The sequence below is a fragment of the Macrotis lagotis genome, chromosome 1 (genome assembly GCF_037893015.1).
Source record: "Macrotis lagotis isolate mMagLag1 chromosome 1, bilby.v1.9.chrom.fasta, whole genome shotgun sequence".
Taxonomy (NCBI): Eukaryota; Metazoa; Chordata; class Mammalia; order Peramelemorphia; family Peramelidae; genus Macrotis; species Macrotis lagotis.
Window position 1 is genome coordinate 835,808,532 of NC_133658.1, and position 27,791 is coordinate 835,836,322.

General features: G+C 48.6%; 3 protein-coding genes across 9 annotated transcripts in view; 1 reads left to right on the forward strand and 2 right to left on the reverse strand.

Annotated features, from left to right (window-relative positions):
* NUMA1 (nuclear mitotic apparatus protein 1) overlaps nt 1-8,270 on the forward strand; it is a 96,438-nt gene extending 88,168 nt beyond the window's left edge. For 5 of the 6 annotated variants that reach the window (XM_074217316.1, XM_074217319.1, XM_074217317.1 and 2 more), the window contains exons 19-26: nt 1,725-1,903; nt 3,807-4,056; nt 4,807-5,074; nt 5,552-5,688; nt 6,090-6,287; nt 6,665-6,781; nt 6,935-7,126; nt 7,399-8,270. In XM_074217316.1, coding sequence (XP_074073417.1) covers nt 1,725-1,903; nt 3,807-4,056; nt 4,807-5,074; nt 5,552-5,688; nt 6,090-6,287; nt 6,665-6,781; nt 6,935-7,126; nt 7,399-7,410 — 1,353 coding nt within the window. In that variant the 3' untranslated portion in view covers nt 7,411-8,270. The remainder of the gene's footprint in view (nt 1-1,724; nt 1,904-3,806; nt 4,057-4,806; nt 5,075-5,551; nt 5,689-6,089; nt 6,288-6,664; nt 6,782-6,934; nt 7,127-7,398) is intronic. The other variant, XM_074217315.1, reaches the window with a different exon arrangement.
* Nucleotides 8,271-8,515: 245 nt separating this feature from the next.
* On the reverse strand, nt 8,516-10,236 carry IL18BP (interleukin 18 binding protein). The gene is made up of 6 exons (XM_074217328.1): nt 10,139-10,236; nt 9,926-10,006; nt 9,710-9,766; nt 9,306-9,429; nt 8,967-9,114; nt 8,516-8,680 (listed from the first exon to the last, which is right to left on the reverse strand). The coding sequence occupies exons 1-6, from the start codon at nt 10,164-10,166 to the stop codon at nt 8,588-8,590; spliced, it is 531 nt and encodes a 176-aa protein (XP_074073429.1). The 5' UTR covers nt 10,167-10,236; the 3' UTR covers nt 8,516-8,587.
* Nucleotides 10,237-22,027: 11,791 nt separating this feature from the next.
* The window catches only part of RNF121 (ring finger protein 121), a 107,204-nt gene continuing 101,440 nt past the window's right edge, over nt 22,028-27,791 (reverse strand). For both annotated transcript variants that reach the window (XM_074217322.1, XM_074217323.1), the window contains exons 8-9: nt 26,816-26,917; nt 22,028-22,404 (exon numbers count right to left, since the gene is read on the reverse strand). In XM_074217322.1, the coding sequence (XP_074073423.1) occupies nt 22,284-22,404; nt 26,816-26,917 (223 nt within the window). In that variant the 3' untranslated portion in view covers nt 22,028-22,283. The remainder of the gene's footprint in view (nt 22,405-26,815; nt 26,918-27,791) is intronic.

A 27,791-nucleotide genomic window follows, 5' to 3' on the forward strand; every position in this document is an offset into this window, starting at 1 on the left:
GAACCAGTCACTGATGGCTAGAAAATCAGACACGGCTTCTCTTGGAAGCTGCCTGCACTCCTAAGGAAGCCTTCAAGGAAGTTCTGCAGTAGAAGTACAAGGGAAGGAGGAAGAGGAGGAGGAGACTCCCCACAGAAGCAGGAACTCGAGGATGGTCAGCTGTTTGGAAGGCAGGGAGGGAGAATATTCAGTAGATAGGAGGCAGGCACTCAGCTTGGAGGGACTTGAAGTGGCCAGCTGAGGAGTCCATACTTCATCCTAGAGGCAGTGGGGAACCCAAGAAAGAGGTGGTCAGGTGCTCTTAGCAAAGTATGTTGTGGTCATTCTGCTGTGGGAAGGATTGATGAGGGAGAATCTGGCAGCTGTCTGTGGCTGCCACAGTAGGGAATAAGGGGGAAACTATTGGAAGGGAATTGTTGTATTGATGATTGAAGTGCTCTCATCCCCACCCCAATCCACTAAAGTGCTGAGCCCTGCCCTTGAGGAGCTTACACTCTAGGGAGGGAGAGCACATAGGGAGGCAGGAAAGCAGGGAGGGGTGTGGAGAGGCTGGAGGACCTAGCTGGTATCTTGGCCTGGACTTTAGTTATGTTCAGTTAAAACCAAGCAAGGCAGCAGATGCAGGGCAGTGAGCTGAGAGTCCACATTTCTGTCCTCCAGAAAAGAAGGCATTAGGAGGAGTTTGGTGCTACAGCCCCAGGGAGGCAGTGTCCCTCAAGGTTTGAGTCGAAGGTTAGACCTCATCCTGGGAGGGCAGGACAGCAAGGGCCAGATGAACAGGTCTCATCCCTCAAACAGTTCACTTTGTCAGTGAACATTGAAGTACCCATTCTGTCCAGGCCCACACTGAGGTCCAGCTCGCACAGACGGGCCCTGTCCTCTCTGCAGACAGTGTGGCACCCCACCCCCAAGGAAATTTGCTGAAGTTGTGGTTGTCACTGTAGTCCTCCTTTGCTTTTATTCAGCACATAAATTGTTCTGTCTTGGCTCTGCATCATCCAAGTCTTCTTGGATGTGTTTGTGAAGTATCCATATTTATCACAGAATAGTAACACTTGATTATATTCTTGTGCCGCAGGTTTGTCCAGCCAAATCCCAGGCCTTGGACACCCCCTTTCCTTTCAATCCAGACACCTCTGCTCTAAATGATTTTCTAGTATGGCATTTTTTCTTCTGCCTTTGACTTCTTCAGGGTGATATGAAATGCCTCTTAGTTCTGTTGCCTCATCCAAGGGTAGGTGGACATAGTTTAGTGACTATTTTATTGTAATTCCAAATTATTTTCCAGAACAGTTGGATAAATTGGCAGCTGTAGCAACAGTGTATTGGTGTACCTGTCTTCCCCATCATTGATTAAATTGTGGTTTTGTTATTTTCACTAAACTTATGAACACAAGGTGAAACCTCAGTTGAATTGTTTTTCTTATTCATGTTTTGATGAAGTGATTCACTCATTGTTTTTTTCTTAAGCTTTTTGATAACTTCCTTTTTTATTTTTTGAAAACTACCTATTCATATCCCTTCACCACTTGTCTCTTGGAGGATAGCTGTCTGATTCCAAACTTTATCACTACCCTCTCCAGGGAAAATTGCCTGCAAGTATCAACTGATCTTGATTCTAGGTAGATCCCCTCTTCACCTTCCTGACCAAGGACCAGCATATATATTTCTATTTCACCCACCTTCTCTCTCTCCCTCTTCTCTCTCTTTTTCCTCCCTGCCAGGTTGCTCATGCAGATCAGCAGCTCCGAGACCGTGGAAAATTTCAGGTGGCAACAGATGCATTGAAGAGCCGAGAACCCCGAGCACAGCCACAACTGGACTTGAGCACTGACAGCCTAGAATTGAGCAGTGAAGAAGGGACCCCACTGACCTCTACGAGATCAGCAGCTCATCGTACCCGGTTTGTTATCTTAGGGACATGGTATAGGGTATAGCTTTACCTTGACACCCAACCTTTGAATGAGAAATCTCAGTTATGGTTAGATCCTATTCCTCCATCCTAAAATACTCCAGGAGCAGATTACATGTGGTAGAGGTCTCTATCACACCACTGGGACGGCCTTCAAATGACTGAATTGGAGTTCATTCCAAGTACGGGACATGAACAAAGACCTGGAGATGGGAGGGAAGATAGAATGAAGAGTTTGTGAAGGGAAATTAGTTGAGGTTAGAATTTTAGGTTGGAGGACCTGGAATACAAAGAGTCTAGACCTTCAGTAGACACTGTGGAGCTATTGAAGACTTTTGAGTACCAGAGGAACATGATCACAGCAGTGATTAAAGATTTTATCTGAGCAATGGATGAAAAGGGGAGGGGTAGAATAGGCTAGAAGCAGAGAGAATAAGTAGGATGAAATCAGACCTCAAAAGAAGGATTTGCAGTGGGCATGGAAAGGGCACAGATGCAAGAAAGGTTCTGAAGGTAGAATTGAAGGATATGAGTAAGAGGAGAGAGGCAGAAGTGACTTCAGGTTTGTGAGGCTGCGGCAAGAAGATAGGTGGAAATTTTTTGGTACATATATAGTTTTGGTATCTAATAACAGTGTTTTTACTATGTTTTAATGCTTTCATATGTTCTTTCAGTTGAGGGCACAGCTTTAGTAGTCTGCAGTTCCTTAAAGAAAAGGACAAGGGGGGCAGCTAGGTGGCATAGTGGATAAAGCACTGGCCTTGGAGTCAGGAGTACCTGGGTTCAAATCTGGTCTCAGACACTTAATAATTACCTAGCTGTGTGGCCTTGGGCAAGCCATTTAACCCCATTTGCCTTGCAAAAAAAAGAAAAAAAAAAAGAAAAGGACAAGGATAAACTTTATTGTTGACTTTATCATCTAAAGTTCATGGGGTTTTTTTGGTAGACAAGAAATGATGTTTATTGCAAACAAACAAAAAACTAGAAAGAAAACAAAAACAGAAACAAAAACAAAAAAAAAACCAGAAAAATGATCAGAAGCACAGCACATATAGTTTAGAATTTAAAAGCATCTTACATTCTCCCCTAATGGCAGCACAGTTAATAGGGACAAAGGGTCGTCTTGCTGCCTGCCGCAGCCAGAGGGTATTTTTGCAGACCTGGCGAGCAAGTTTGGTCAAACATGTAGTATGAAGGAAGAAAGCTTGGCGGGTCTTCACAGATGACTTTGGACTTCCAGTGTTACGAACGGACATTCCCTGTGTGGCTTGACGTGACATGTGACCTCTAACCCGGGGATCCTCTGTAGCTGGATTGGGTGATAGCTTTTCTTCTTCTGTCTGTGTTGGCATTTTTAAGCCACCATATTTTTTCCAATATGTAATCAACAGGTTGCACATAATCTACATTGCATGTTAGGTGGTCCCCAAGAATACCATTGGTGAGACTGTGGTGTAGTAAAGTTCATGTTTTTTTGGTAAGGTAATGGGAGGGTGACTTACCCAGATTTGAACTCAGGCCCTCCTGACTCCAGGACCAGTGCTCTATCCACTGTGCCACCTAGCTGCCCCCTCATCTAAAGTTCTTGACCTGAGTTTTCTTGTAATTTTACATTGTCCTAAGGGCGGCTAGGTAGCACAGTGGATAGAGCACCGGCCCTGGAGTCAGAAGTGCCTGATTTCAAATCCGGCCTCAGACACATAACAATTACCTGTGTGGCCTTGGGCAAACCACTTAACCCCATTGCTTTAAAAAAAAAAAAAAGCACAGATAATACCATTCACCAAAATTGGCAGATTGGTTGCTGCATATTTTAGGGAGTAGAGTCAGCAGGATAAAAATGATACAAAGGAGTAGAATTGCTAATTTCCTAAATACCTTTTTGCCTCCACAGAAAGTCATCCCGAACACAGCCAGATGGCACCAGCCTGCCCGGAGAGCCAGCCTCGCCCATCTCCCAGCACCTGCCTGCCAAGGTGGAGTCCCTGGAGAGCCTGTACTTCACACCCATCCCTGCCCGAGGTCAGGCGCCTTTAGAGAGCAGCCTGGACTCCTTGGGGGACATCATATTGGATTCTGGTCCTAAGACCCGCTCGGCCCGAAGGCGGACCACACAGATAATCGATATCACGATGCTATCCAGGGTGAGGAGGGTACATTAAGTGGGGTACCTTTCTAATCACTTTCTTTTTTCTCCTTAAACAATCTCAGGTTAGGTGACTTACCCAGTCATACAATTAGTAGGTATCCGAATCTGGATTTGAACTCAGGTCCTCCTTACTCCAGTTCCATTAGCATGTAAATTCTTTAAGATTAAATGAGGCATCATGTGTGGTGCCTGGTGGGTGTTAGAGGAAGATTAAGCATCCTTTTCTCTCATTTTCTACCCTTAGTACCTGGCCCACAGGGAAAGGTGCTCCCATAACTAGTGAATTCTCCCCATTTGAGATGTTCCAGACTGAGGCCCAGAGAGAGCATGGGAGACACTAGACTGGCCCAGCTCCAGGTCACAGCAGTCTGTGTTATTATTAAGGAAGAATGGGCTCTTAGGCTCCTCCAGACACAGGCTCCTCCTGTGGGCCAGTCTTGCCCATCCAAGCCCTTGACATCCTGGTGGGACTCTGTTGAGCCTCCTCATCCTCCAGCCCATACTCTTTTGAGTAAAAAAATTTAAAAATAAGAGAAAACAGTGGCTGACCTCAGGAAGCTTAATTGTAGGCATATTTAGGGCTAGTAGAAAAAGAGAATTGTGACTCTTTTGAGGCTGTGAGCCTGGGCCGTTACGAGTGGTCAAGAATGCTTGCAAAGGGATGCCCACATCAGGGCACATGAGAGGCTCCCACAGTGAAGAAGTTCCAAGCTCCCCAGCCTGACTTAGCCCTCCTGTTTTTCAGAAGCTGGATACGGATGAGCCTGACAGCTCCAACTCCTCCTTCTACAGCACCCAATCAGCCCCTGTCCCACAGCGGGGCCTCCGTGGCAGCCTTCGTTCTGCGTCCTCCGCCCAGAGCCTGGCTAACTGCCCCTCCCGTGAGTCCCGCGGCAGGCTGGGTTCCCTGGAGGATGGCAACTCGGCCCTGCTCAGCCTTCCTGGCTACAGGCCTGCCACCCGCAGCTCGGCCCGGCACTCCCAGACCAGGGCATCCAGCGGGGGCCCCACAGGTGAGAGGCCCCACGGGAGAAGGGTGGTCTGCTCACAAGTCAGTTTGGGGCCCAGGTCTCCTGACTCCAAATGCTCTGCACTGTTCCCTGGCATTAGCTTAGGGAATAAGAGGCAGCTGTGACAGGCCTGGGGCCTGGGGGTCTCTTACTCTTCTAGACTCAATCAGCCAAATCAATGATGACCTTTAAATACTAGCTCGCCTCAGAGTCTGGAGTTTGGAGTGTTGGCCCTTTGGCTCTAGGGTGCTGGGAGGTGGGGTGGGGGGGGTGCTCCAGGCTCTTTCCCAAGGAAGGGGCATCATCTATTGGGCATTTATGCGAAGGAGTTAGGGAGAAGGGATCCCAGGATCCTCACAATTTGATCATCTCTGGGGCTAAATGGTTTTAGGGAAGAAGAATGTTCAAGGTAGGAAAGCCAGCTCCCCTCCCTGGGCCCCGGCTCTTTTTCTCATGCTGCTACTCCTCTCTCCATCACAGGCCGAAGCAGCTTCTACACGGGCACCTGCCAGGATGAACCAGAGCCGCTGGACGACTGGAACCGAATTGCAGAATTGCAACAGCGCAACCGTGTCTGCCTCCCCCACCTGAAGACCTGTTACCCCTTGGAAGCCAGGGTGAGATTGGCTCCAGTGGCCAGGACACACCCCCCCCCCCCCGCATGATGTGGTCAGCTCTGCTCTTGAGCCCTTGTGGCCACCCAGCTGGACAGCAGAGCTGTGAGGCGCTCACTCCCCTCCCCTTGCCTGGATGTGCGTCTGCCTACATAGCATATCTGCTTCTCTTATTTCACCTTGCTTGGGAGTATCCCTCCCCACTACTCTTATACTGAGTTATTGGGGAGGCATTTCCATGGCAGGAACTAATCATATTTTCTCTTTGGGGGCTTCTTGGACCAGTTTTTCTAACCTTAATGATAGGAGTGTCAAGCCTAACCTTGGTCAAGTAGGGGGCCCAGGAGCCTCCCCCATTACCGCCACTCGCCTGTCTCAATGCCATCTTCTCTCTGTTCCCGCAGCCTTCCTTGAGCCTGACCACCATTACTGATGAGGAGATGAAGACTGGAGACCCTCAGGAGACCCTTCGCCGAGCCAGCATGCAGCCGGCTCAGATCAATGAGTACAGTGCTGCCCATCGCATCCCCCCAAATATCACCACCCGGCAGCACCGCAAGCGTGTCTCCACTGAGCCTGACCAAGGCCTGGGCACTCCTGAGGTATGTGGTCCTCTGTTAGAACTTCCCAATGGGATGCATGGGGGGCCAGCGGAGGGACCACCATCACCTCTCTACTGATCAGACTCAATCCCATGGAAGTGATGGGTTTGATGTAAGCTGCAGGACTTGGGGTCCTCTTCTCCTGACCCGCAACTAGGGCGTGTCATCACAGGGGCCTGCTCTGTTTTGTTTCCATGTTTGATGCCCCCCACTGTTCCCCTTCCTGAGCCTCCTTTGGGTGCCCTCACCCAAGTTTCACACAGCCATCACTTGAGGGTTCCAGCTTCCGACTCCAGAGCAGGCTTCAGGCCAGCCCCTGGCCCCCCCCAGTTTCCTTCAGGAGACTCCAGTATCCCTCATCTCCACTTCCTCCACAGGCTAAGAAGCCAACCAGCTGTTTCCCTCGTCCCCTCACTCCCCGGGATAGACATGAAGGTCGGAAGATGGGTGCCCCCGAGGGTCCCAAGAAAGGAGCTCCTGCTACCAACAAGCAGGTGAGGTGGGGGATGGGTCCCAAGCGCACCTTGTGCTCTTCTCTGAGGGAAGCCTATGGAGGCATCCTTAGCTTTGCCCAGAGCTGGATGTGGGCACTGCCCTGCCCTGTGCCCCCCTGGGGCTGGCAGTTTAGTTTTCCTCTTGTTTCTCAGACCAACAGACGCCAGTCATTGGCTTTCAACATTCTGAACACACCCAAGAGGCTGGGGAACAGCCTGCTTCGGGGGGCTGCAAAAAAAGCTGCAGCCAAGTCCTCTCCCCTCACTCGGAGTGGGACCCGCCGCTCTCCCCGTATTGCCACCACCGCTGCAGGCAGTAGCACTTCTCCTCGCTCCAGGGGCAAGGTAAGACCTCCAGGGAGGGACCGGGCTCTGGGCTTAAGGTACTCTCCTCGAATCAACCGACCCGACCCACCTAAGACCGCCCCCACCTGTGTGTCTCGCTGCTGCACCTGCCCCACCCGGGCATCCCTGAGGATCCGGGGAGCCTTTTGAGCCAGGACGGAAGGGCTGGTGTGAGGGCATTGAGGCGTCTGGAGGGCTCTGAGGGCTGCAGAGCTGGTCCCCAGGCCTAGGGAGTGGCCGATCAGGGTCCATCTGCCTCTTCTCTCTTTCAGGCGAAGCACTGAGGGACCAGGACCGGTGAGCGGCTCCTTCCGATTCTCCCTCCTCAGCTCCCCATCCTCCCCAGGCCCACGGCTGGGACTCAGCCCTCTGTTCTCCAGTGCCTTCTTTCAGTGCCCCCACGTTGGGAGACACCGCCACTTGCCTCTTGCTCCCCTGCCCGGAGTCCCACACAGCACACCTCCCCAGGGGGGCAGGGGGCCCGTCCCCATCCCCTCATTTACTTTGAAGCACAGTACTCCCCCCAGCTCTCCATCAGAGAAGGGGAGACCCGGGTGACTTGAGGCCGCAGAGTGGCCAGGCGGGGGCCCGCCTCACCAGCCCCCCTCGCCTTCCTTCCTCAGCCTCTTGCAGCCACAAGCTTTGGGAAGTCAGTCCCCCCGGTCACAGAAGGGGCGACTTCCTTGTCCCCGTGCCTCCCGGCAGCTCCATCCTGGGGGAGGATTCCCGTTCTGTGGCTGCAGCTACTTCAGGGGCTGACCCTGGAGAACCCCAGATGCCTGGGCTTTTCTGCCTTTCTCCCCCAAGGTAGCCCCACTCCTCATCACAGCCCCCCCCTCACCTAATGACCCCGCCACCTCTAAGCCTCCTTTCTCCCTCAGCACTTAGCTGCCCCAGGAAGCCTCTGCCAGCAGACCAGGCCCCGCCCCGCCCCGCCCAGCTGGTGGAGCCCAGGAAGACCACCGCAGCCTCAGCTCCTGGGGGCAGCGCGCTCCTGTTCAGAGGCTACTAACTGCTTCCTTTGGAGAGACATGAAACAGGGAGGGCTATTGGGACCTGGAGTGGAAGGGTGGGGTTGGGTCCGGGGTCATCTGTTTGAATTTTTTAAATGTTCTTGTAAATAAAGTCTTATTTTTCTCCCTGAGGACTGGGCTGGCTTTGGGGGGGGGGGGGGAGCTGTGAGTGAGGAATCGCCCGGGTCCTGCACCTCCCCTTCTGAGGACTTGGCCCCCCGGCTCCCTTGGCCCCTCTCAGTTCCCTCAGACTCCTTTTCCTGTATTCTCAAGGGTTCGGTTGAAAGATTTTTGCTTTTTTGAAGTCCTGGGGTTCAGCCCCAACTGTCCCACCCGCCCGGGCAGCGGGCTTGAGGACCAGAACGCGCGGCCCTGGATGAGAAGCAGAAGCGGCCTGGGCTTAGCATTTTATTGAGAGGCGGCCTTGACCTTGGGGTGCCCGGCCTGCTCAGGCCTGGTTGGACGCCCGGGACGCTTCCCTGGGCCTGGAAGTTGTCGGGGGTGCGCCGCGGCCGCGAGTTGGGGGTGTTCCGTCGCTCTCCTGACGGGAAATCCAAGTGTCGGGGGTGAAGGAAGGGCTCGGGGTGCCCTGAGGGCGCCCCATTCGGCCCCTTGCAGGGCCGGGCAGAACGTGGGGGTGCCAAGAAAAGGGTTCCTCCCCGCTTTGAGTGGACGGGCGACCTGGGCGAGCCCCTCCCCCCCGGGCTCGGCTGGGATGGAGCCGCCGCCCGTCGCTGCTCATGCGGGACCGGGGCCTCCGGGCAGCGGCGCCTCGGACACCGCGGACCGGCCCTCCCCAGCCCCCCGGGCACTGCCATCGCCCTCACCCAGAGCCGCGCCAGGAGCACGTGGTGCTGGGAGACCCGGGCCGGGTCCACCAGAACGCAGGAGAAGTTGGTGCCGCGCAGCGCGGGGCTCGGCGCCTCCAGCACCAGGTCGCGCCGGAGCCACGTCGCCCCGTCCAGGTGCCGCCTCCTGGGGGGCCGGGCCGGTGAGGGGCAGCTGCGGCCCGCCCCGCCCCGCCCCGGGGCCTGCCCTCCTGCCGCCCGGGCCCTGCCCTCCTGCCGCCCGGGCCCTGCCCTCCTGCCGCCCGCCCCGTCCCGGGGCCCTGCCCGCCTCCCGCCCGCCCCGGGCCCTGCCCGCCTCCCGCCCGGGCCCGCCGTTACCGGGTGCCGCCCTCCCGCAGCCGGCCCGCCAGGCGCTCTATGAAGGAGCGGTTGCCCAGCCAGTACAGGAAGCTGGAGTGGGAGAAGCGGCTGCAGCCCCGGCAGGACAGGGTCAGCGGCCCACCTGGGGGGCAGGCGGGGCGCTGCTGTGGCCTGGGCCCCGGGGCCGCCGTGCCGCCCCCCGCCGCCCGCCCCGCGCCCTCCCGTGGGGCCCCGGCCCGGGGGTGCGCCCTGCACGCCCCGCCGGCCCGCCCTGCCCGCAGCCCCCGGGACCCGAGTGGGTGCCCGTGCAGGGGCTTCCCCGGGCGCCGCGGCGCCTCCCCGCCCGGAGGGTTTGCGGCCCCGGCGGCCTCCCGGCCCCGGGCCTCCGCCCCCCCCCCCCCGCTCCGATGCCCCCTCCTTACTCGTCGGCGGTTCGGACTCGGTCACCGTCACGTCCAGCTCCTCCGGGCACGGCGGCACTAGGAGGGCGGTGGGTGTGCGGTTGGCGCGCCTTGGGGCCGGGCTCCGCCACCCCCTGCCCCAGGGGAAGCTCTCGTCACCCAGCGCGCCGCCCCGCAGCGGAACCCGAGGGCTGGGCACGGAGGGCACTGGGAACTGGGCCCCCATTCACTCCTTACCTGAGTCCTGGGCCAGAGCCCAGCCCAGGGCCAGGGTCAGCGCCGCGGAGAAGAGGAGGGAGCCGGTCCGGACCTCGGGGCCTAGAGCAGGGTGGGGGGACACGGGTTCGGGACTGGGCACCCTCCGAGATGCCCGGCCGTGAGGCCCTGGGGCCACAGCAGCCACACCCCCTCGGCACAGCCCGCCGCCCACCCCGGATTTGCCTCACCCACCTCCCGCCGCGGGCTTCCCGCCGCCCATGGTGCTCCCTGGGCCTCGGTGCCCGCCGGGCCGCTGGGGGCTTTATATCCCGGCCCTAGGCCAGCCCCACCGCCCCCTCCGCCCCACTTCCCTGCGGAGACGTCAGCCCGGCCACCGCGGCCCCCTGAAAGCGAAAGCTCCGTGCGTGTCCGTGTCCGCGTGGGGCAGCCACAAGGCACCCTCGCTTCCCGCGGCCACCCCAAAGGCACAAAGGGACGGGATGGGACAGGGCAACGTGCCCGGGCACACGGGCACGGTGGGGCTGAGCTCCCCGCCCCGCCGCTCACCCGCAGGGCCACACTCCGGGCGGCTCTTCTCCGTCTAAAGCCCCAGCCCTGGGATGTCCTGCCACCCAAGCCCGCGGGGCTCGGGCTTCTTCCGACCTCTCCCTTTCCAGTCTGAGTCCTAAGACGCCGGACTAGCGCGTTGCCCCGGGACATCTGGCGATTTTCCGCCTTGTCCTTGGCCCTGTCCTCTCACTTGCTTCAGGTGGCTTTCCCCGTCCCCCTGCCACCCCCTCCCCAAGCCCCCGCCCCCACCCCTGCTCTGCTCCTCGTTGAGACTAACTCCTATTTATACTGTATTAATTTTTCGCGCAGCTTGTGAGCTCCTTGAGGGCAGGCACTTGGCATCCGCCGAGCTTGGTGCCCAAGGCGCCTCAGAGACCAGCTCGGCCAGTTCAGACTGAGAATAATCCCCCTGCGATATCGCTAACAAGTGAGCTAACGCTCCGGCCCCAGAAGGGCTCCAGGCATGGGAACTTGTTACTTGCCGGGTCACCCATTCTACTTGGAGACCCTTGTAACTGTTCGGAAATTTTCTCCTGATATTTAGCCAAAATCTTCCTCTTTGCAACTTTCCATGAATTGTGACCGGTTTTGCCACTTTGGACAACCAACCAGAACATAGCCAATCCGGGGACTCTTGGTGTCTAGCTGGGGAGACGGAATTTCCTCCAATGAATTTAATGATTGTAAAAGAGAGCTGTCACAAGATAGTTTATGCTTATTTTTGTCCTTCATTCTCAAAACAAGTCCACGACAACAGGGAGGTGATGCCATGGCAAGCACATGAGCTAGGTCACCAGCCCCACTTTCTCCTCGGGAGCCATCTGGTCCAATGGCCAGACAGGAATCAGGATGACTGGGAGGTATTCAGGGTTGAGTGACTTGCCCAAGGTCACACAGCTAGTAAGAGGCAAGTGTCTGAGTTTCTCCTGCTTTCAAGGTCAGTGCTTTAACCTCTGCTGCCCCATAAGGTAGTTTATGAGCCACATGAATGGGAAGAGCTTATAAAGATCAGAGGACTTCTGAAAAGTGAAAGAAATCTTTAGTGGGTGAGTGGAAAAGACTTCTTGCAGGATCAGAGAGATTTGGAAAGGAGGAGAGAGTGGAAGAAAGAAATTTGAATATGTTTGTAAGTCACGATTGGGAAATCAAAAAGTTCAGGGACTTCATGTCCCACTACTAGGTCATTACCTGATATGACCGTCATCAGTGATAGTCCAGTAACTCTTTAGTCACTGGAGAAAATTGTCTCTTTAATAAGTACATTATTATTATAATTATATAAGTATATTAAATAAGCATGTTAAGACTCATTTTCATTCACCATGACTTTTCTCCCTTGTCCTTTGGATCACCATCAAATGTGATTCTTTGAAGATTTTGGTGTTCCCAGATAAAGAGCATCACATGAAGATTGATATTTAGACTAATTCCCATGGAACCAGGCATGTGTTTAGGTCTCTTTGAATGGATAATTGAGCAAATTCTGAGGGATCCCTCAGTCTCCACTGGGGTTGTGTTGAAGATGATGATGAATGAGCCAGGAAGAGCCTGTCCATTTAATAACCCAGAGAAGAATAAAGGAGAAAGGTTCTTATTTCCCTTCCCCTTCTCAATAATAATATGGGTCATATCTTAAGGACCTTGCTAGACCCTTGCTTGCCTTCTGCCTCTGCTTCTTCCCTAGGTAAAAGCAACTGACGATCCTGTGGGATGAATATTTCTAGCTATAGAGGCTGCCTCAGAAGGCTGCACCTTCCTGGATTGTTGGTGCCAACTGTCTCATGGAAAGTGATTTCCTGCATCTATAATGCTTCTTGGAGATGACCAAGAACATGATCAGAATCTTGATCTGAGCCATTTCCCACTGGACCTAGTAAATTGTTCAGCTTGTACAGTCCTGGGGTCAAGTGAAATGTTCAGCCCCACAAAGCACCTTTATCTTTTGGGGGGGATAATAATGATAGTGATGAAGAGGCAGCATGGCCTAGGAGTAAGTTGCAAGCTCTGGTTTCCAAGCCTGCCACTCTTGGAAAAAAAATCAGTCTACCTCATCTTTCACCAAGTGACAAAAATGATTTTCGGACCAGTTGCCCTTTATTGGAAGTGGGACCGAAACAAAATAATGATGGTAATAGTTACTGTTTCATATCTTAGGGATTTGTCAATGTATGCTTATGAGTTTTATGTTTTAAACATCTTTTGTTGTAGAGGAAATAAATGTCATACTAATAATTCATTTGTATATTGAGAACCTTTTCTCAGAGGGATCCTATTAATCTCCAGATGAAATGAGAGGAGTTTGTCCTTGATCAGCTGCTTTTCTCCACCCTAGGATATAATCACAGATGAGATAGTAAACTAAGCAAGGGCAACTGGGTGGCACAGTGGGTAGTGTGCTGGGCTTTAAGTCAGAAAGTCATACCTCCTGAATTCACATTTGGCCTCAGATACTGAGGGACTCTGGGCAAGTCATTTAACCCTGTTTGCCTGCCTCAGTTGTTTATCTGTAAAATGAACTGGAGAAGAAAATGGCGAACCATTTCAGTATCTTTGCCAAGAAAACCCTAAATGGGTTCATGAAGAGTCAAAAAAGCTGAAAAAATGACTAAACCACAAAAGTAAGCTAAAAAGCAAGAGATGAAGTGTTAGTGATCACCAAGGTGTCAACACTCTGAATTATTTATTTAGCACCTACTATGTGGCACTAAAGTACCAAAGATACAAAAAGAGGCAAAAGACAGTCCCTGCCCTCGAGGAGCTTACAATCTAATGGGGAAGATAAGTATGAATCTCTCCGTGATGGAATTAGAGAAACAGTTTACTTTGTTGTCTGGCTGATGGGGAAATAGTCACTTCCCCAGTAACCTTTAGGAAGCTAGCTTGCCAAGCTCTGTCATCCATGACATCAAGAAGAGTTAAATGAATAGGGTTCCTCTTATTCCAAAGGGCATCATGAGAGAAGGGGATAAGATTTCCATTCTCATACTCATTGGTCAAGGCAATAGAGCTATTTCCTGAGTAAGAAATAAAGCATCTTATGGAAAGCAGAGACCTCCCCATGCTCAAAAAGCTATACAGGAAAGAGAGTTGAATCACCTTGAGGCAGAAAACAGCTTCAAGGAGTGCGCCCCTCACAGTAGATGAGATCCATCTGTGCCCTTGGGAGCAAGAACCCTGGCATTTGAGAATGGAGTTTCATTGAGGGGGGGGAGCAGCTCTTGGGAACACAACTCACTGAGCTGCCAAGAAAAACTTCTGTGGCCAGAGGAATGTAGCAGGATTCCATTAGAAGAAAAAAGTTATATGGAAGTTCCACAGAACCTGCCATATGGGTTATCTTGGCTGCCTGTGTCCCCTACATGCGGGTCATTAAGTCTGAGCTCATTCTTCTTAAGGAAGGGTGGATGGATTTGTGAGACAGCAAACCCCAAGATTTATGGAGGCATTTTGTAGCTATTTTCTTACTATACCTTTTAAAGAAACATCATTACTTTTGTTAGTTAAAATGCATGTCTCAGGGACACCTAGGTGGCACAGTGGATAGAGCACCAGCCCTGGAGTAGGAGTACTTGAGTTCAAAAGTAGCCTAGGACACTTAATAATTACCTGGTTATGTGACCTTGAGTAAATCACTTAACCCCATTGCCTTGCAAAAAAAAAAAACCCTCAAAAAATCCCAAATAAAATAAAATGCATGCTTCTTGGTGGAGGGAGAGTCAAAGCTCATGGATTATGTGGTTTGGGGTGGCTGGACCATGGATTATTCTAGCACTGGGGAATGCCAGCCACCCTTGGGTGCCCAACCCTTGAAAATAAGTCCAACTTGGAAGAATAAGGAAGAGGAGGTTCTACATAGACAAGAGCCATACCATACTTAAGTTTTGTTGTAGATTTTCCCCATAGTTCTTCCAGGTAGGGGATTAATGAGTCAGAGGGTAAGAGAAACCTAATGTCTTCTTTTTGGAGTCAAGTTGTCCACAATAGGAACCTGGGTTCCATATGAGTTTAGAGTAAAAACCATTTGGAACCCCCTAAACCAGGGCTGGTCCAAAATGTGATCTGTCTGGGGGTTTACTAAATGCTTTAGTAAACGAAGCTGAGCTCCTACTAAAATGGCAAATCAAAATATATTGTTTATTGTTTCAATTAAAAAAATCTTTTAAAAGTAAGGTTGGACAGCCCTGCCCTAGACCATGGGACACATTCTTTTTTAAAGTGAGGTTTTGCATCAGAGAGCAAATGCAATAGGAATCACTGCAAGTATTATATGATATCCCAAATTCAATCCAACACACTATTTTCCCGTTCAAACCTGAGTCCCATTCATTGGCTATATGTAGTGCCTAAACAAAATATATGTACTAATGGATTAAACCAAGTCTGTCCAAATGCTTATAATTTAACAAACAGATCACTCTCAAGTCTTTATAGAGAGATTATAAAACTCCATAGTTGCTGCTGTCTTTCCAGTTTCCTTTCTCTCTTCCCCACCCTCCCACTTTGCTTGATAATTATAGCTTCTGTGGTATTTTCCATTCATTTGGAATCTTTTACTTTTTTTTCTATTTTTTTTTTTTGCAAGGCAAATGGGGTTAAGTGACTTTCCCTGGGTCACACAACTAGGTAATTATTAAGTGTCTAAGTCTGCATTTGAACTCAGGTCCTCCTGATTCCAGGGCTGGCATTCTATTCACTGCCCCTTTTCTTTCACTTCACAATTGTATGGATTTCTCCTGGGTACACTTGATCTGGGTCCATGTTCCTCTGCTCCAGTGCCACTTTCATTTCCTCACTTAGTATCTCAGTCACAGAACTGTTAGTTTACTTGTCACTGATGAGAATTGATTTAAGGAATGTTGTCAAATGTTAGATTTTGCATCATGTTTGTTTCCTTTCCTGGTTTGTTTATGAGTTTCTCAGGACTTAGTGGAGTCAAGTGGCTGAGTTTCCTGCAGACTAGTTTGCTTTTCTACTCAGTTGTGAGATGATCAAAGGCTTATAACCTGTCATTTTTTTTTTCATGTTTTCCAAATGTGCTTGTATTTTAAATACACGAAGCCCAGGGCTGTTGTATCTCTTTGTTTATAAAGGAATCCAATGTATTTACTACTAAATTTACTTGGGCAAATTACCTATTCTTTCTGAGTCTGTGTCCTTCTTAGGTCAATATAAGAGTTGGACTAAATGTCCCTCCACCTCTAATTCCATCATTCTATGACTAAGGGGATTTCTGGGCTCTTTACAGTTGCTTTCATTTTCTTTTACACCTCTGAACTTTTCAAGAAACAGCTGGAATCGGGATCTGTATCCATTTCCCACTTTCCCAGAATCAATGGCTTGTTTAAATAGACAGGGTTGGAGCTGCAGTTACCCCCAGAGCCTTCTCATCTTATCTTTTCTGTTAACTCAGTATTGATGTTGACCTTTTGCTTTAGGTTGAACTGCACATGATTCTGAAACACCTCCCATGTCAGCAATGAGTAATTTCCTTTCTAACACAGTTGATTTAATTTGGGGGAGGATACTTCATTGCTTACCCCATTACCCCTATTTTAAAATGATACCCAGACAGAAAGCTTCTGAGTAATCAATCCACAAGCATTAGTCTCATGCACGTATGCCTTACTCATTCATAATCACATTTTCCAGTTTTCGTTCTCCTCCCTGATCCCACTTTCATAATGAAGTCACTGAAGAGCCAGCTTAAGTGTTATCTTGGAGGTTTGGTGGAGACTATAAGGTTCTTCAGGATTATAATATTTGAGGGGTTGTAATGTTTGTCCTTGATTTTTGAAGACCACGAATGTCAGGGAGGTGATGCCAAAACAAGTTCATAAGTGAGATTTGAGTGAGGGGGTGCTGTGCTAAGTCACCAGCCTCACTTTCTCCTCCAGTTATCTGGGTCCAGTGGCCAGATATGAATCAGGATGACTGGAGATGGCTCTGGATGCGGGGCAGTCAGGGTTAAATGACTTGACCAAGGTCACACAACTAGTAAATGTCTTGAGACAGGATTTGAACTCCCATCCTCCTGACTCCAAGGCCAGTGCTCTATCCATAGCACCACCAGCTACAATGATCTTCATGATGGTCTTTTCACCACAGCTCTTCAGTGGTGCTGCAATCTGAGATGACCAAGCATCCCATGAAATGATGTAAAATGAGGGTGTTGTCTTCCTCTCCTCAAATGCCACTTCTATTTTTTTTAATATTTCAACAACTGAACCATTGGTTCTATTATCAGCTGATAATAATGACTATCATTTATACAGTATTTTAAAGTTCCAAAAACATTTTACAGCCCAATGACTCAGAAGAGAGCTTGTCCTGGAGTCAGAAAGACCTCAGACTTCCTGGTTGTGTCACTTTGGATAAATCTCTTAATCCCTGTTGGCTTGAGTTTCTTCCACTGTTAGAATGATGCTAATAATACCCACCTCAAAGCAGGGTTGTTGTAAGGTTCAGATATTTGTAAAGTGCTTAGCAAAGTGCCTGGCATGCAGTAGGTGCTACGTAAAAAATCTTAGCTATCATTCCCCTCACTTTAACCCCGGAAAGTGTTTTTTTGTGTCCTCTTTTATAGGTAAGAAAAAAGGCAGAGCACTCCAAGGTGACTTGCTGGTTAAAGCCCAAGGCAGGAGGCCTCTGACTTTGGATTTCACACTTGGCTATTGATGTTCCTAGCTGCTTACAGATAGAGCATTCTAGAAATGCTGCCTTTCCCTGATCTCTAGCATCCCTTCTGTTTCTCCAGCTGCTGTTGTGTGACAAAATGGTCGTAGATAGGCACCAATCACCATCAGCACTCAATTCTGTTGGTTTGCTTCTCCTCTACTTGTTAGGGATAGGAGAAGGAGGGTATTTTGTATCATCAATGCATTTAGGATTGGGGGCCAGGTCAGGGAAGGAAAGACTGGAGGGATTTCTCAGGGAACGGTTGGGACTCAAGTATTAGGACTGAGATTCAGAGTCCCCCAAATGCTGCCTCCCCGCCCCTTAGTCTCTCTCTTGTTAAAGGTTTTTGCAAGGCAATGGGGTTCAGTGACTTGCCCAAGGCCACACAGCTAGGTCATTATTAAGTGTCTGAGGTCTGATTTGAACTTGGGCCCTCCTGACTCCAGGGCTGGTGCTCTATCCACTGCGCCACCTAGCCGCCCCTCTTAAAGTCTCTTCAACAATGGGAAATTTGAATACAAACTAGAGGAAACCCTAAATTTAGAAACATCTCTTCTCAAACTACTTCCATTCACTTTCATCCCAAGAACCCACGCAGTGGGCCCCATAGTCAGGATTAATTTCCCAATAGGCAGACAGGCACTTCACTGCCTTCCACATCACACACACGACTACAAGACTGAGAGTCCAGTCTTTCAAGTAAGACGTCCAGCCACCTCAGGGGATCAGCCAGTGGTTGGAGGCGTCTTCTCAGATGTGGAAGCCTTGAGCACCGGCCGGATGGTGCCTTCCCTGGAACACTGATGCAGGGAGATGGCCAGAGCAGAGAGGCTCCCACTGCAGTGCAGGGAGAGAACATTTTCATCCCTCTTTAGTGTTCAGTGTCCTTGACTTCCTTATCCGAGGAGTTTCTAGTTAGTATTCACCCTCTACTTTGGAGATGTCTTAACCCTGGAGGATTTTTCTGATGACTTTTCTGTCTTAGCATACAACATTGACTGTCTCCCCACTCCATTCTCTCCTCTTGGGGGTCTGGCTCAAGCTTCATGTTCACTTACCCTGATGCTTATTTGCACACATAAAGTATCACTCCATGTGTGTGGTTCTTAATCTTCTCAATTCCTTCCCAAACATGTCACAATTGTGGTGGTGGGAAGATAGACATAGGGAAGAGGGCTGAGGGGGAGCTGGAACATCACACTGACACAGACAACTCCCTCAGCCTTCTAGACAATGGAGTGGAGAGGCCCCAGATTTACTGCAAGATCCTCAAGGGCAGTAACCATGCATTCCCTTCTCCAAACTTCCAGTGTTCAGAAACTGATCCCCCTCCCCCCCAGTACCCTTTGTGCTTGACTGGGCTAGGTGCGCTGGGGAACTCCAAAGGGGAAATGGAACTCAGGAACACCAGAAGTTTCATGCCAACTCTGTTCAAGTGCAGACACCAGGGATCAAAGACCTGTTGTCTGGTTTCAGTAATTTTTTTTTTTGGCTTACCTTCACACCCTCCTCAGGTGCTTTTCCCACCTTTGCTTTCCTTCACTTGTATGCTACAATTGGCATCTCATTCCCACCCCATTCCATCACAAGGGTCAGTTCCTATATTTCCTATTCCAATAGTCCTCCATGGCCCATTCTCACTCTTAATATTTACCAATTGATCTCTGTAGCTGTCAATTGCTTGGACATCATTCTGAGTTTCCCATCACAAAGCTTTTCCCTGGCTGCAGAAGGCAAAACTGGGGCTTCGCCATCATACTGGCAGAGCCCAGAGCTTCTGCCATAGGCTTGGCACTGAATAGTGTCAAAAAAGCAGACCTTTTCATTATTTTTGATAAATTTGGAAGAGGACTCTGTGGTGAAAACTTTATATGACTGTAAAGGAATGCCTGGGTAGAAGGGTGCATATGTGGCAAGGCCTTGGCCTCTTCCATCTGAATGTTGAGTGTTTCCTAGCCACTGAGCTCAGCAAAGTGATTTTCCTAAAGGGCAGGTTTAATCATGTTACCTTCCACTTAACTCTTGTGAATTCCTATTTCCTCTAGGATCAAATATGAAATCCCGCCTGGCATTCAAAGTCCTTCATAACCAAAGCCCCTCCTACCCTTTCTTTTTACTCTTTAACAAAACACTCATTTCTTGGCATTTTCTCTGGTTGTTCCCCAAGCCTTAAACTCTCCCCCCCACCCTTGAATCACTGCCTGGCTTCCTTTATGACCCAACTAAAATTACACCTTCTACAGTCAGACTTCTCTTCCTCTATCTCTCCAGTCTTTCCTGATATTATTTCCTATTTATACAGAGCTTACTTTATACTTTTTGTTTTCCACATTAGATTTAATGCTTTTTTTTTTGCCTCCCCGCCCCAGCACTTGCAATGATGCCAGCCACCTGCTATACTTTCTGACGTCCAGACTGAGAGAAGTACTGACTTTTTCAAGGGGTCTTTCCCTCCCACTTTCACTGAAATTAAGTAGACTTCCTACTTTATAATTGTAATTTCTCTCAAATAAATTCCTGGAAACAGGAGGATCTGTTTTTTGTCATCACCTTGAGTCTTAAAAAAAAGTATTGATCTCATATCTACTCCCCCACCTCATCTCCCTAGACTTTTGGGTAGTCTCAAAGGCAAGTCCAAGACTAAAAGGCAGAGAACTAGAGAGGGAAGCAAGCTGGGGAAGGCAAGAGAACCCACCTAGTCCTTGGGGGAGTGAGGACTAGCTCAACTTAGTCCACAACAATGACTGGGAGGACATAAGTAATCACAGGATAAGGTAACCAGCTCGGTCCTTGGGTGGAAACTTCGGCAGAATCATTTGAATAATATAGACCATAGATTTAAAAGTTCATCTAGTCCAAAGCCCTCCTGCAAAAGATGAGACCCCAGTGAGGATTGGTGACTTTTTTGATCTGAAGAGGTTTAGGGAGAGACCTAAGGGGATAGAAAAGAAACAGGCTGGTGCAGACCGAAGATTGGCCCTGTCTCCCAGGAAAATGAACTCAGGAATTTCTCTCAGCTCACAGGGTTTTTATTAAAACTGGAGTTGTGAGAAAGCTCGGGCCCACCACCTCCCTAGAGGACAAGCTTCAGGCCATGGAGTTGACCCCAAAATTGAGGGCTATTCTCTTCCCATTCTGGCCTCCACCCTCCTATGATCCCCACCTCCTATACCCATCTAGTGGCTAATGGCCCTCCCTCCCTGTGAAATTGAGGCTGTGGCCTCTGGTACAGAAGCTCAGGCAGACTTATGGTGTGTCTTCTCTCCCCTAAACTTGAGCTAGCTGAAGGCCAAGAGATGCTCCAGTGGGGGGAGGAAGTCCCATAAAGTTTCTATGTCCTCTCCATCTTATCTCTGGTTCAATGCTCCCCCTGACCTCAAGTAGCATGTTGTGGGGAGCTTAAGCTGACTTTTCCTATTGAGCATGGATGCTGAAAGTATTCAGATAGAGCTGTTGATTAGGCAGCTTTCTAGTCTGGGGGCCCTGAAGATCCCATGTTAATAATTTCCCCTTCCCCCATACCCTCCATCACGGCCCCGCAAAGAGCCAGGTCAAGCAGCAAATGCACCCAGTCTTATTTTGGGGATTCCCTCTGTGGGTTGGCCTCTTCTCAGCAATAAACACACTCCCCTAGGAGTCTAGGAAAAGTCATCACTAGAGGAAGAATGACTCAGCTTCGGCTCCAAGATCTCCAGTTGCTTCCCACCTTTGGCACTACTTCCAATTTCACTTTGAAAACCTGGCGTGAGAACATATGTTCCTTAAGTTTTCTGCTCTGACCTAAACAAGTGTACAAGGCCCATCTGGGTTTTTTCTCTTCAGTTCCCTGAAGCCTTGGCATCTCTAGTTCTCACACAGCCTTGGGTGACAATTCTCTCTAGCCACTCAGGGGTCAGTGATGGCTCACAGAATCAGATGATAAAAATAGACCCCCCCCCAAAAAAAAAACCCCAAACCAACAAAAAAAAAAACCCCAAAACAAAACATGGACCAAAATGAGGAACTCCCAAAGAAAGGGATAACTCTTCACATGGTCAGGTCATGATAGCTCTTCCTGAGGGGGCAGGCCCAGCTCCTCCTCATGCAACTGTTCCCCAGGTCTGCAGAATCACTGAATGCAACTATATTCAACCTGAGATCTACAAACACTAAAAAAGTTTGGGTTTCCAGTTTTGAAAATGTCAAATGGGGATAAGGAGGTAGGATGGAATTGGATGTGTACCTGTGGATATGTCTACTGGGGCAGGGCAGGATAGGGAGGGGGGAGGACAGTTGATAACTTTGGAAAGCTATATCCAAAGCAGTGATCATTTACCCTGGTGGAGGTGGCTGAAGACCAGCAGAGAAGGCACCGGAGGAGCTGTCACCGGCCAGCTGAGCACCTCAGAAGAGCCAGTATGCTCCAGGTGCACAATGTCACCTCTGGGTATGTGACCACATCAGGAGGAGATGGGATCCTGTAGTGTGGCTCTGTGCTGACAGCTGGAAGTTCTTTCATCGCTGCCCCTAGCCTCTGCAAAAAATAAGAGATTCCTCATTCTCTGGCTGACTCTTTGGAATGCTAATACACAGGAATCCTGACTGACAACACTGCTTAGCCACAGAGGGGAACTAGGCACACTTCCTCATGGCCAGATTTCCAGGCATAGAAGCTGTTAGAGAAACCCTCCAACTCTGCATATCATGCAGGGCTATGGCTCTTTCCAGAACTGGGGAGAGATACAAAGAGCTCCAAGGGGAAGTTGGAACGATGATCCTTTCAGGGTTCTGCCTGACCAAGGCTGCACCTATCTTCCCATTTCAGTTTTGGGCTCTCAGGCCAGTAGGCAGGGATGGGGAAGGGGAAGGGAAGGTGTTGTCACTGCCTCATATTCTTGCAATAAAAAAGGTTTTAAATATAGTCATTAAAATAATTTTCTTTTAAAAAGAACCTCTCTGTCAGGCAGCCCCCATGGGCTGATTCATTGCCACACCCCCAGAGACAAGAGTCTTCCCTCGGAGTCGAGGGAGTGAATGCTCAGAAGTGGTTGTAGAGGACGACGAAGTCTCTACCAGCTGTGTAGTGGGGAGGGGGCTGTTTCAGCCCGGGACCTCGGGCTGGTGGGCTGCTTGCCACAGATGCCTCTGCCCCTGCTTCCCTTCTGCTCCTTGCTTACTCCAGACCCAGGGTGTAGTTGATTCCCTGGACCAATCCAATGATGACTGGCTGCCAGGCCACGAGGTAGCGGAGCCAGTCGAGCAGTTGTCCATACATGACATGAGGCCGCTCCCATCTTCAGTGCACACAGGTCAAAGAAAAGGGGCCCACAGAGAACAAAGAGAAGGTGCTGGTGGCTTAGACTAGTGGTCTGTTAGAACCAAAGGGGACAGTTCTGATTCATGACTTGATCCTCCCTGGTCAGTGACATGCCTAGGCTAGACTTCCTAACTTCCCTGACAACCCCATAATAAGACAACTTCCATAGAGAGGGCTTTTGAAGCCCAACAGAAGCTGTGTGAGGGAGGAACTGAAACTGTTTCTTAACAGATCCCACCCCCAACTCCCCATCACTGACTCTAGAAGGGTCTTAAATCAATTTGGGCGAAAAGATGGAAACGGCTACACAATAGAGGAAGGGGAGACAGGGAAAGGAGAAGAAGACAGGACAAGGGAGAGGAAAAAAAGGGAAGGAGGAAAAAAAGGGAAGGGGGAAAAGGGGAAGAAAGAGGAGAGATGAAGGGACAGGAGAAAGGAGGAGAGGAAGGGAGGAGGTAAGGGGAAGAAAGGAGAGAACAACAAGCTCAGAGATACTGGGCCAAGGCAGACAGGAGAGCCATGAATGGGAAGGGGCCAGGACCAAACATTGAAACCAAAAAATTTGAAGAGTAGTTCCTGGGTTGCTGATTTACAAGGAGAGAGAAGTAAAAGCTTTCCTCTGACCTTAGAGAATTAATTAAAATCTTAGTTCTGCCACTTATTGTCTTGGACAAGTCACCTACCTTCTTCGGCTTCCATTTTTTCCTTTACAAACACTAGATGACTTTCAGGTATTTTCTAGCTTTAGATTATGGTTTCTACTACCCTTCTGTTTCCTGGTCCACTCTTTCCTTTGTCTCTTCCCCAGGTGTACCAGGATGCTCCAGCTGGGCCAGGCAAAGGAAGCATACACTACTGGCTCCCAGGGTGAAGATGAATGGGGAAAGGTCACTTTCCTAGATGCTACATGACCAAGACAAGGTCTGCAGCATGAGGGGCTATGATCAGACCCTCACTTCAGAGGTCTTAGGTCTACCTGGCTGTAGAGAAGCTGAAGAGTGACTAGGATGCATGAATATAATTGCATAGGAAAATAAAGCTGAGGGGAAAAGGAACTGGCTTAGTTTAACTTGAAAAAACTAATCTGGAGGTGGAAGGCAGGGGAGAAAGGTTCAAGCTCACAAAGCACCAGTCATCGGGCTCCTCAATCATACTGACTTCAATTACAGTATGAGGGTCTGAGGTTAGAGGTACACAAGGAAAAATTCCCTAATTTTCAAAGGAAAATAGGCAGGAGGTGATGCTAACTTTTGAGTGAGGAGGCTTATAATCTCTCTTCTTTGTGTTATATTTTTAAGTGTCTGATATAACTGTCTATAAGATAATAAAAAAGTACATAGTTTTCCCCTTTTGTTCTGATTCTTCTTTCAGAGTCAGATTTAATATAAAAACATGTGTAACAAAATTGTATATATCCATAAACTATATCAGATAGGGAAGGGGGACTAGAGAAGGTGGGAGGGAGAAAACTTTATAAAAATGAATGTTGGAAATTATCTTTAAATGTAATTGAAAAAATAAATTGATTTTTAAAAAAAGAAAAGAAAGAAATTAGAGATGCCAGTAGTGAGGGGGCAGCATGGAAGCCAACCTGGGAATATTAGAATAATATAATTTTAGAGCTGGCAGAGCTAGAAGGCAATTCATGTAGGGGAAAAAAAAAGATGACATGACAACCCAAAAATAGAATGAAAAGCATGAATAGAAGCATTATATCAGGATGAAGGCAGTGACAGCACCCTTTGCCTTCTAGGATATTGTATACACACCTCTAAACATCTTATTTTAAGAAAGGCAATGACAAATTGGAACTCATTCTGAGGAGAGTGGAGAAAATGAAGAGGAAATGGGAAAACAGAGCAGAATCAACCAATGGAACTGGGGAAGATTTTGTGAGATTTGTAGGGCCTACTTCACATACTGTTGGGAAGGAACATGATCTGTTTTAATGAAATTCTAGAGGAGGGTTGTCTAGTCAATCATGACTGGGGTGGGGTGGGGGGTGGTCAGTGAACCAGCCTGTTCTAGGTCACTAAGTGCCATGTTTGTAAAGTCTGTTTAGGGATGAGCATCAAGGAATAGGAACGGGCTTTCTAGTTCAATTCCTCCTGAAAATGTTAGCTGAATCTATACATGGTTGGACTTTAGTTATTTTGAGGATAGGACAGGCAGATGCAACTAGAGAAACTAGAGGAATTTTAGAGATGGAGGATGGGAGGCTGGGTTGTTAGAAAAATGAGAACTGAAGTGCTCTATGAACATACTTGGAAGAGATAGGTGAAATAGAGAATAGACATGTCCCTGATAGCTCCAGACATAGAACTAAAAACAATTAGAGGGAAGTGGGGAGAGTTATTCAAAGAGTTCAGCTCAATATCTAGAATTATCATAAGAGGTAAAGTGTTGGACTTGGAGTCAAGAAGTTTGGGTTCAAATCCTACCTTTTAGACTTACTGTTTGACCACAGGCTAGTCAATGACTTTCTCTGAGCCTGTTTCTTCACCTATAAGGTGGGAACAGCAAGACCTGATACCTCCCTCATAAGGTTATTATTACATAAGAAAATATCTGTAAAGCACTTTGTAAATCTAAAAGTGCTAGAAAAGTTAGGATATGAACACTGCTGTTAATAACAATGAGCTATTCCCAAACAGGCTGAGCCTTGTTAGGCAGGGGAGGAGAGCCCCATCAGAGGCTGGCAGGAAGCCAACAAAAATCAAGATGGCTCCATTTTTAAAGTGCTTTTTTTTTGCAAGGCAATGGGGTTAAGTGACTTGCTCAAGATCATACAGCTAGACAATTAAGGCCAAATTTGAACTCAGGTCTTCCTGACTCCAGGGTCAGTCCTCTATTCACTGCATCACCTAGCTGTCCCTATAGCACTTCTGTATTTTACAAAGCAGTACTCCTATGGGAAAGGGATGTTTCAAAACCTCTACATATCATTCTCATTCTACTGAAGCACTTTGAAAACTCTACTCTGCCATGTATCTATGAAAGGTAGTAGGGTGTAATGAAGAGAGCATGGAATTTCCTGCAATCAGAACACCTCAGTGCAAATCCTGACTATAATTCTGTGTGAACCTGGACAAATCACCTTTGTGGATTCATTTACTCTTCTAAAATATTGACAACACTTACTATCTACCAACCTTCAAAGTGTTCTGTAAATCTTAAAATATTACAGAAATAGAAATTGTATGGAGTTATTGATAATAGCTGCAAAGAGAAAATGACAATATTGGAGCATTTTAACAATGTAGTTAAAGGGGACAATGAAGTTTGAATCAGATTTGTCCACTGGTGTGATATAATGGAAAAAGTACAGGACTTCAGAGTTCAAATCTTGGCTCTGCTACTCACTAGCCTCATTGCAAGTCACTTCATCTGATATTGCTTCAGTTTCCTCATTTATAATATAATCTCTGCCCTATTTTACAAGATTGTTGTGAGGGTTAAATGAGATTATATGAGATGACTGTGGAAAGGGTAAAATTCAATAGCATTGCCAACTGATATGATTGCTATCATTCCTTCAGGGACAAGGAGCTATGAAGGATTGAAATTAGAGACTATGAAGGACTATAAAGAATGGAAGACATCTCTTCAGAGCTGAGCAATGAATTTTTATGCCTAGAGTGAAGGAATTGTGATAGTTTCAATAAACTGGTCTAAGATTATGCTGTCATTGGTGACTTTTTTCTTTTTTTTAGGATTTTGCAAGGCAAATGGGGTTAAGTGGCTTGCCCAAGGCCACACAGCTAGGTAATTATTAAGTGTCTGAGACCGGATTTGAACCCAGGTACTCCTGACTCCAGGGCCAGTGCTTTATCTACTGCGCCACCTAGCTGCCCATTGGTGACTTCTTGCTGAGGAGTTTGGGAAGCCTTAAGAGGGCAACAGGTTTTAATGCCCAAGTGTTTGGAGAGAAAGTGCATACCAAGTTAGATAACAAGAGGGTGTCACATTGCTAATGAGTCCTTAGCAGGGGCTATGCATAACATGTCCTCCTCACCACCAGTGTGTTCTAGCCTGAGAGGTTGAGATGCTCTCAAGTAGCATCCTTGACAGATCTACTCCTGAAGAGGTATCACTGGAATTAAAAATCAATAATGCTAAAAGGCTAGGGGAGGCTTGTAATAAGAAATCTGGGTAAGAAATTAAGAAAAGAATAAGGGTCAAATTCAGTGAGGAAGCGTAATGAAGAAAGTAATTTTGAGGCCCAGTGGGTGGACTTTGCTCTGCCTTCACTGGAGAGAAGTCATCTTGACTTTTGACCAGGACATTCCATCCTAGTGCTCCTTCTAAGCTCTCCCCACAATTGCTGCCCAGTCTTCCAGAAAGACTTTGGGAGGTAAAACAGATCTGCACCAGCCCCAAAAGGATACGGGTTACTGAACATCCGCTTGAGATCCACCTTCTCTTTGCAGTAGGGACAAGTCTGCTTCTTTCCCACGATACACCATCCACGGATACAGAACTCGTGAAATCTGAGGACACACTGGTGTTAAGAGAAACTAGGAGAGAGAAGTGAGCTCACTCACAGTGGCAAAAAAACAAACAACAGTTTATCCCCAAATGGTAAGAATTTCCCTGTTCATCCCATCTTCTGCCATAGTTCTGGCCCTGGACCCTCATAGACTGAGCTGACAGCATGGCTAGAAAGCCACAGGAACTACCCTAAGGGAATGTTTTTCTCTCTCAAGTGGTCTATCTCAGTCTAAAGAGGAAATGTGCCAGCATCCACTCAGCCCTGCCAGAGGTCACAGAGGAACATCCTTTCTTCCTGGTGCTTCTGGGCTTGATAGTCTGAGATCCTACAAGTCCCAAGACATCAATCTCCTTCTCTTTAGACTGGGCATTTAGATTTTTTTCTTGGCAGTGCCCTCTCCCCACACCTGCTTGTACTAAAATGCTTTTTGGCATATGAATCGCCACAGGAACTGGGAGATTCTACTTTAGGGACTGGGTCCAGGTCAGTGAACCCCCATTGCTTTCAAACTAGGATTCAGAACTGAAAAAGACCACAAAGAGCATCTGGTTCAACTGCACTGAAATGAAGCAAAGTCACGAGTCCCCTGCCCTGGGCACCCAAGCCGGCCAGCCATTGCTAAACTATTTAAAGACCTTCCACTCACTCTCAAGGCAGCACTATCCACCTCTGGACAGCTCGAGATGTTTCCTGAGCCTAAATCTCTCTGTGACCTTCTCCGTCTCTCTTCCCACCACTGCTCTTAGTTCTGTTCTCTGGGAGCACTGACTGCCCTTTAATATTTGGAATTAGATAAAATGAACATTTTATTCCTCTCAACATTCTATTCCTCATATTAAACACTTACCAGTCCTGCTTTGTCATCAATGGTG

Bases quoted from the DNA above. Each gene is read 5' to 3' on its own strand.
- IL18BP (XM_074217328.1), bottom strand. From the start codon at position 10,166: ATGGGCGGCGGGAAGCCCGCGGCGGGAG. The intron at 10,007-10,138 runs GTGGGTGAGGCA...ACCCTGCTCTAG, and splicing joins CGGGAAGCCCGCGGCGGGAG to GCCCCGAGGTCCGGACCGGC. The intron at 8,681-8,966 runs GTGAGGGCGATG...ATTTCCCGTCAG, and splicing joins TGCTCCTGGCGCGGCTCTGG to GAGAGCGACGGAACACCCCC.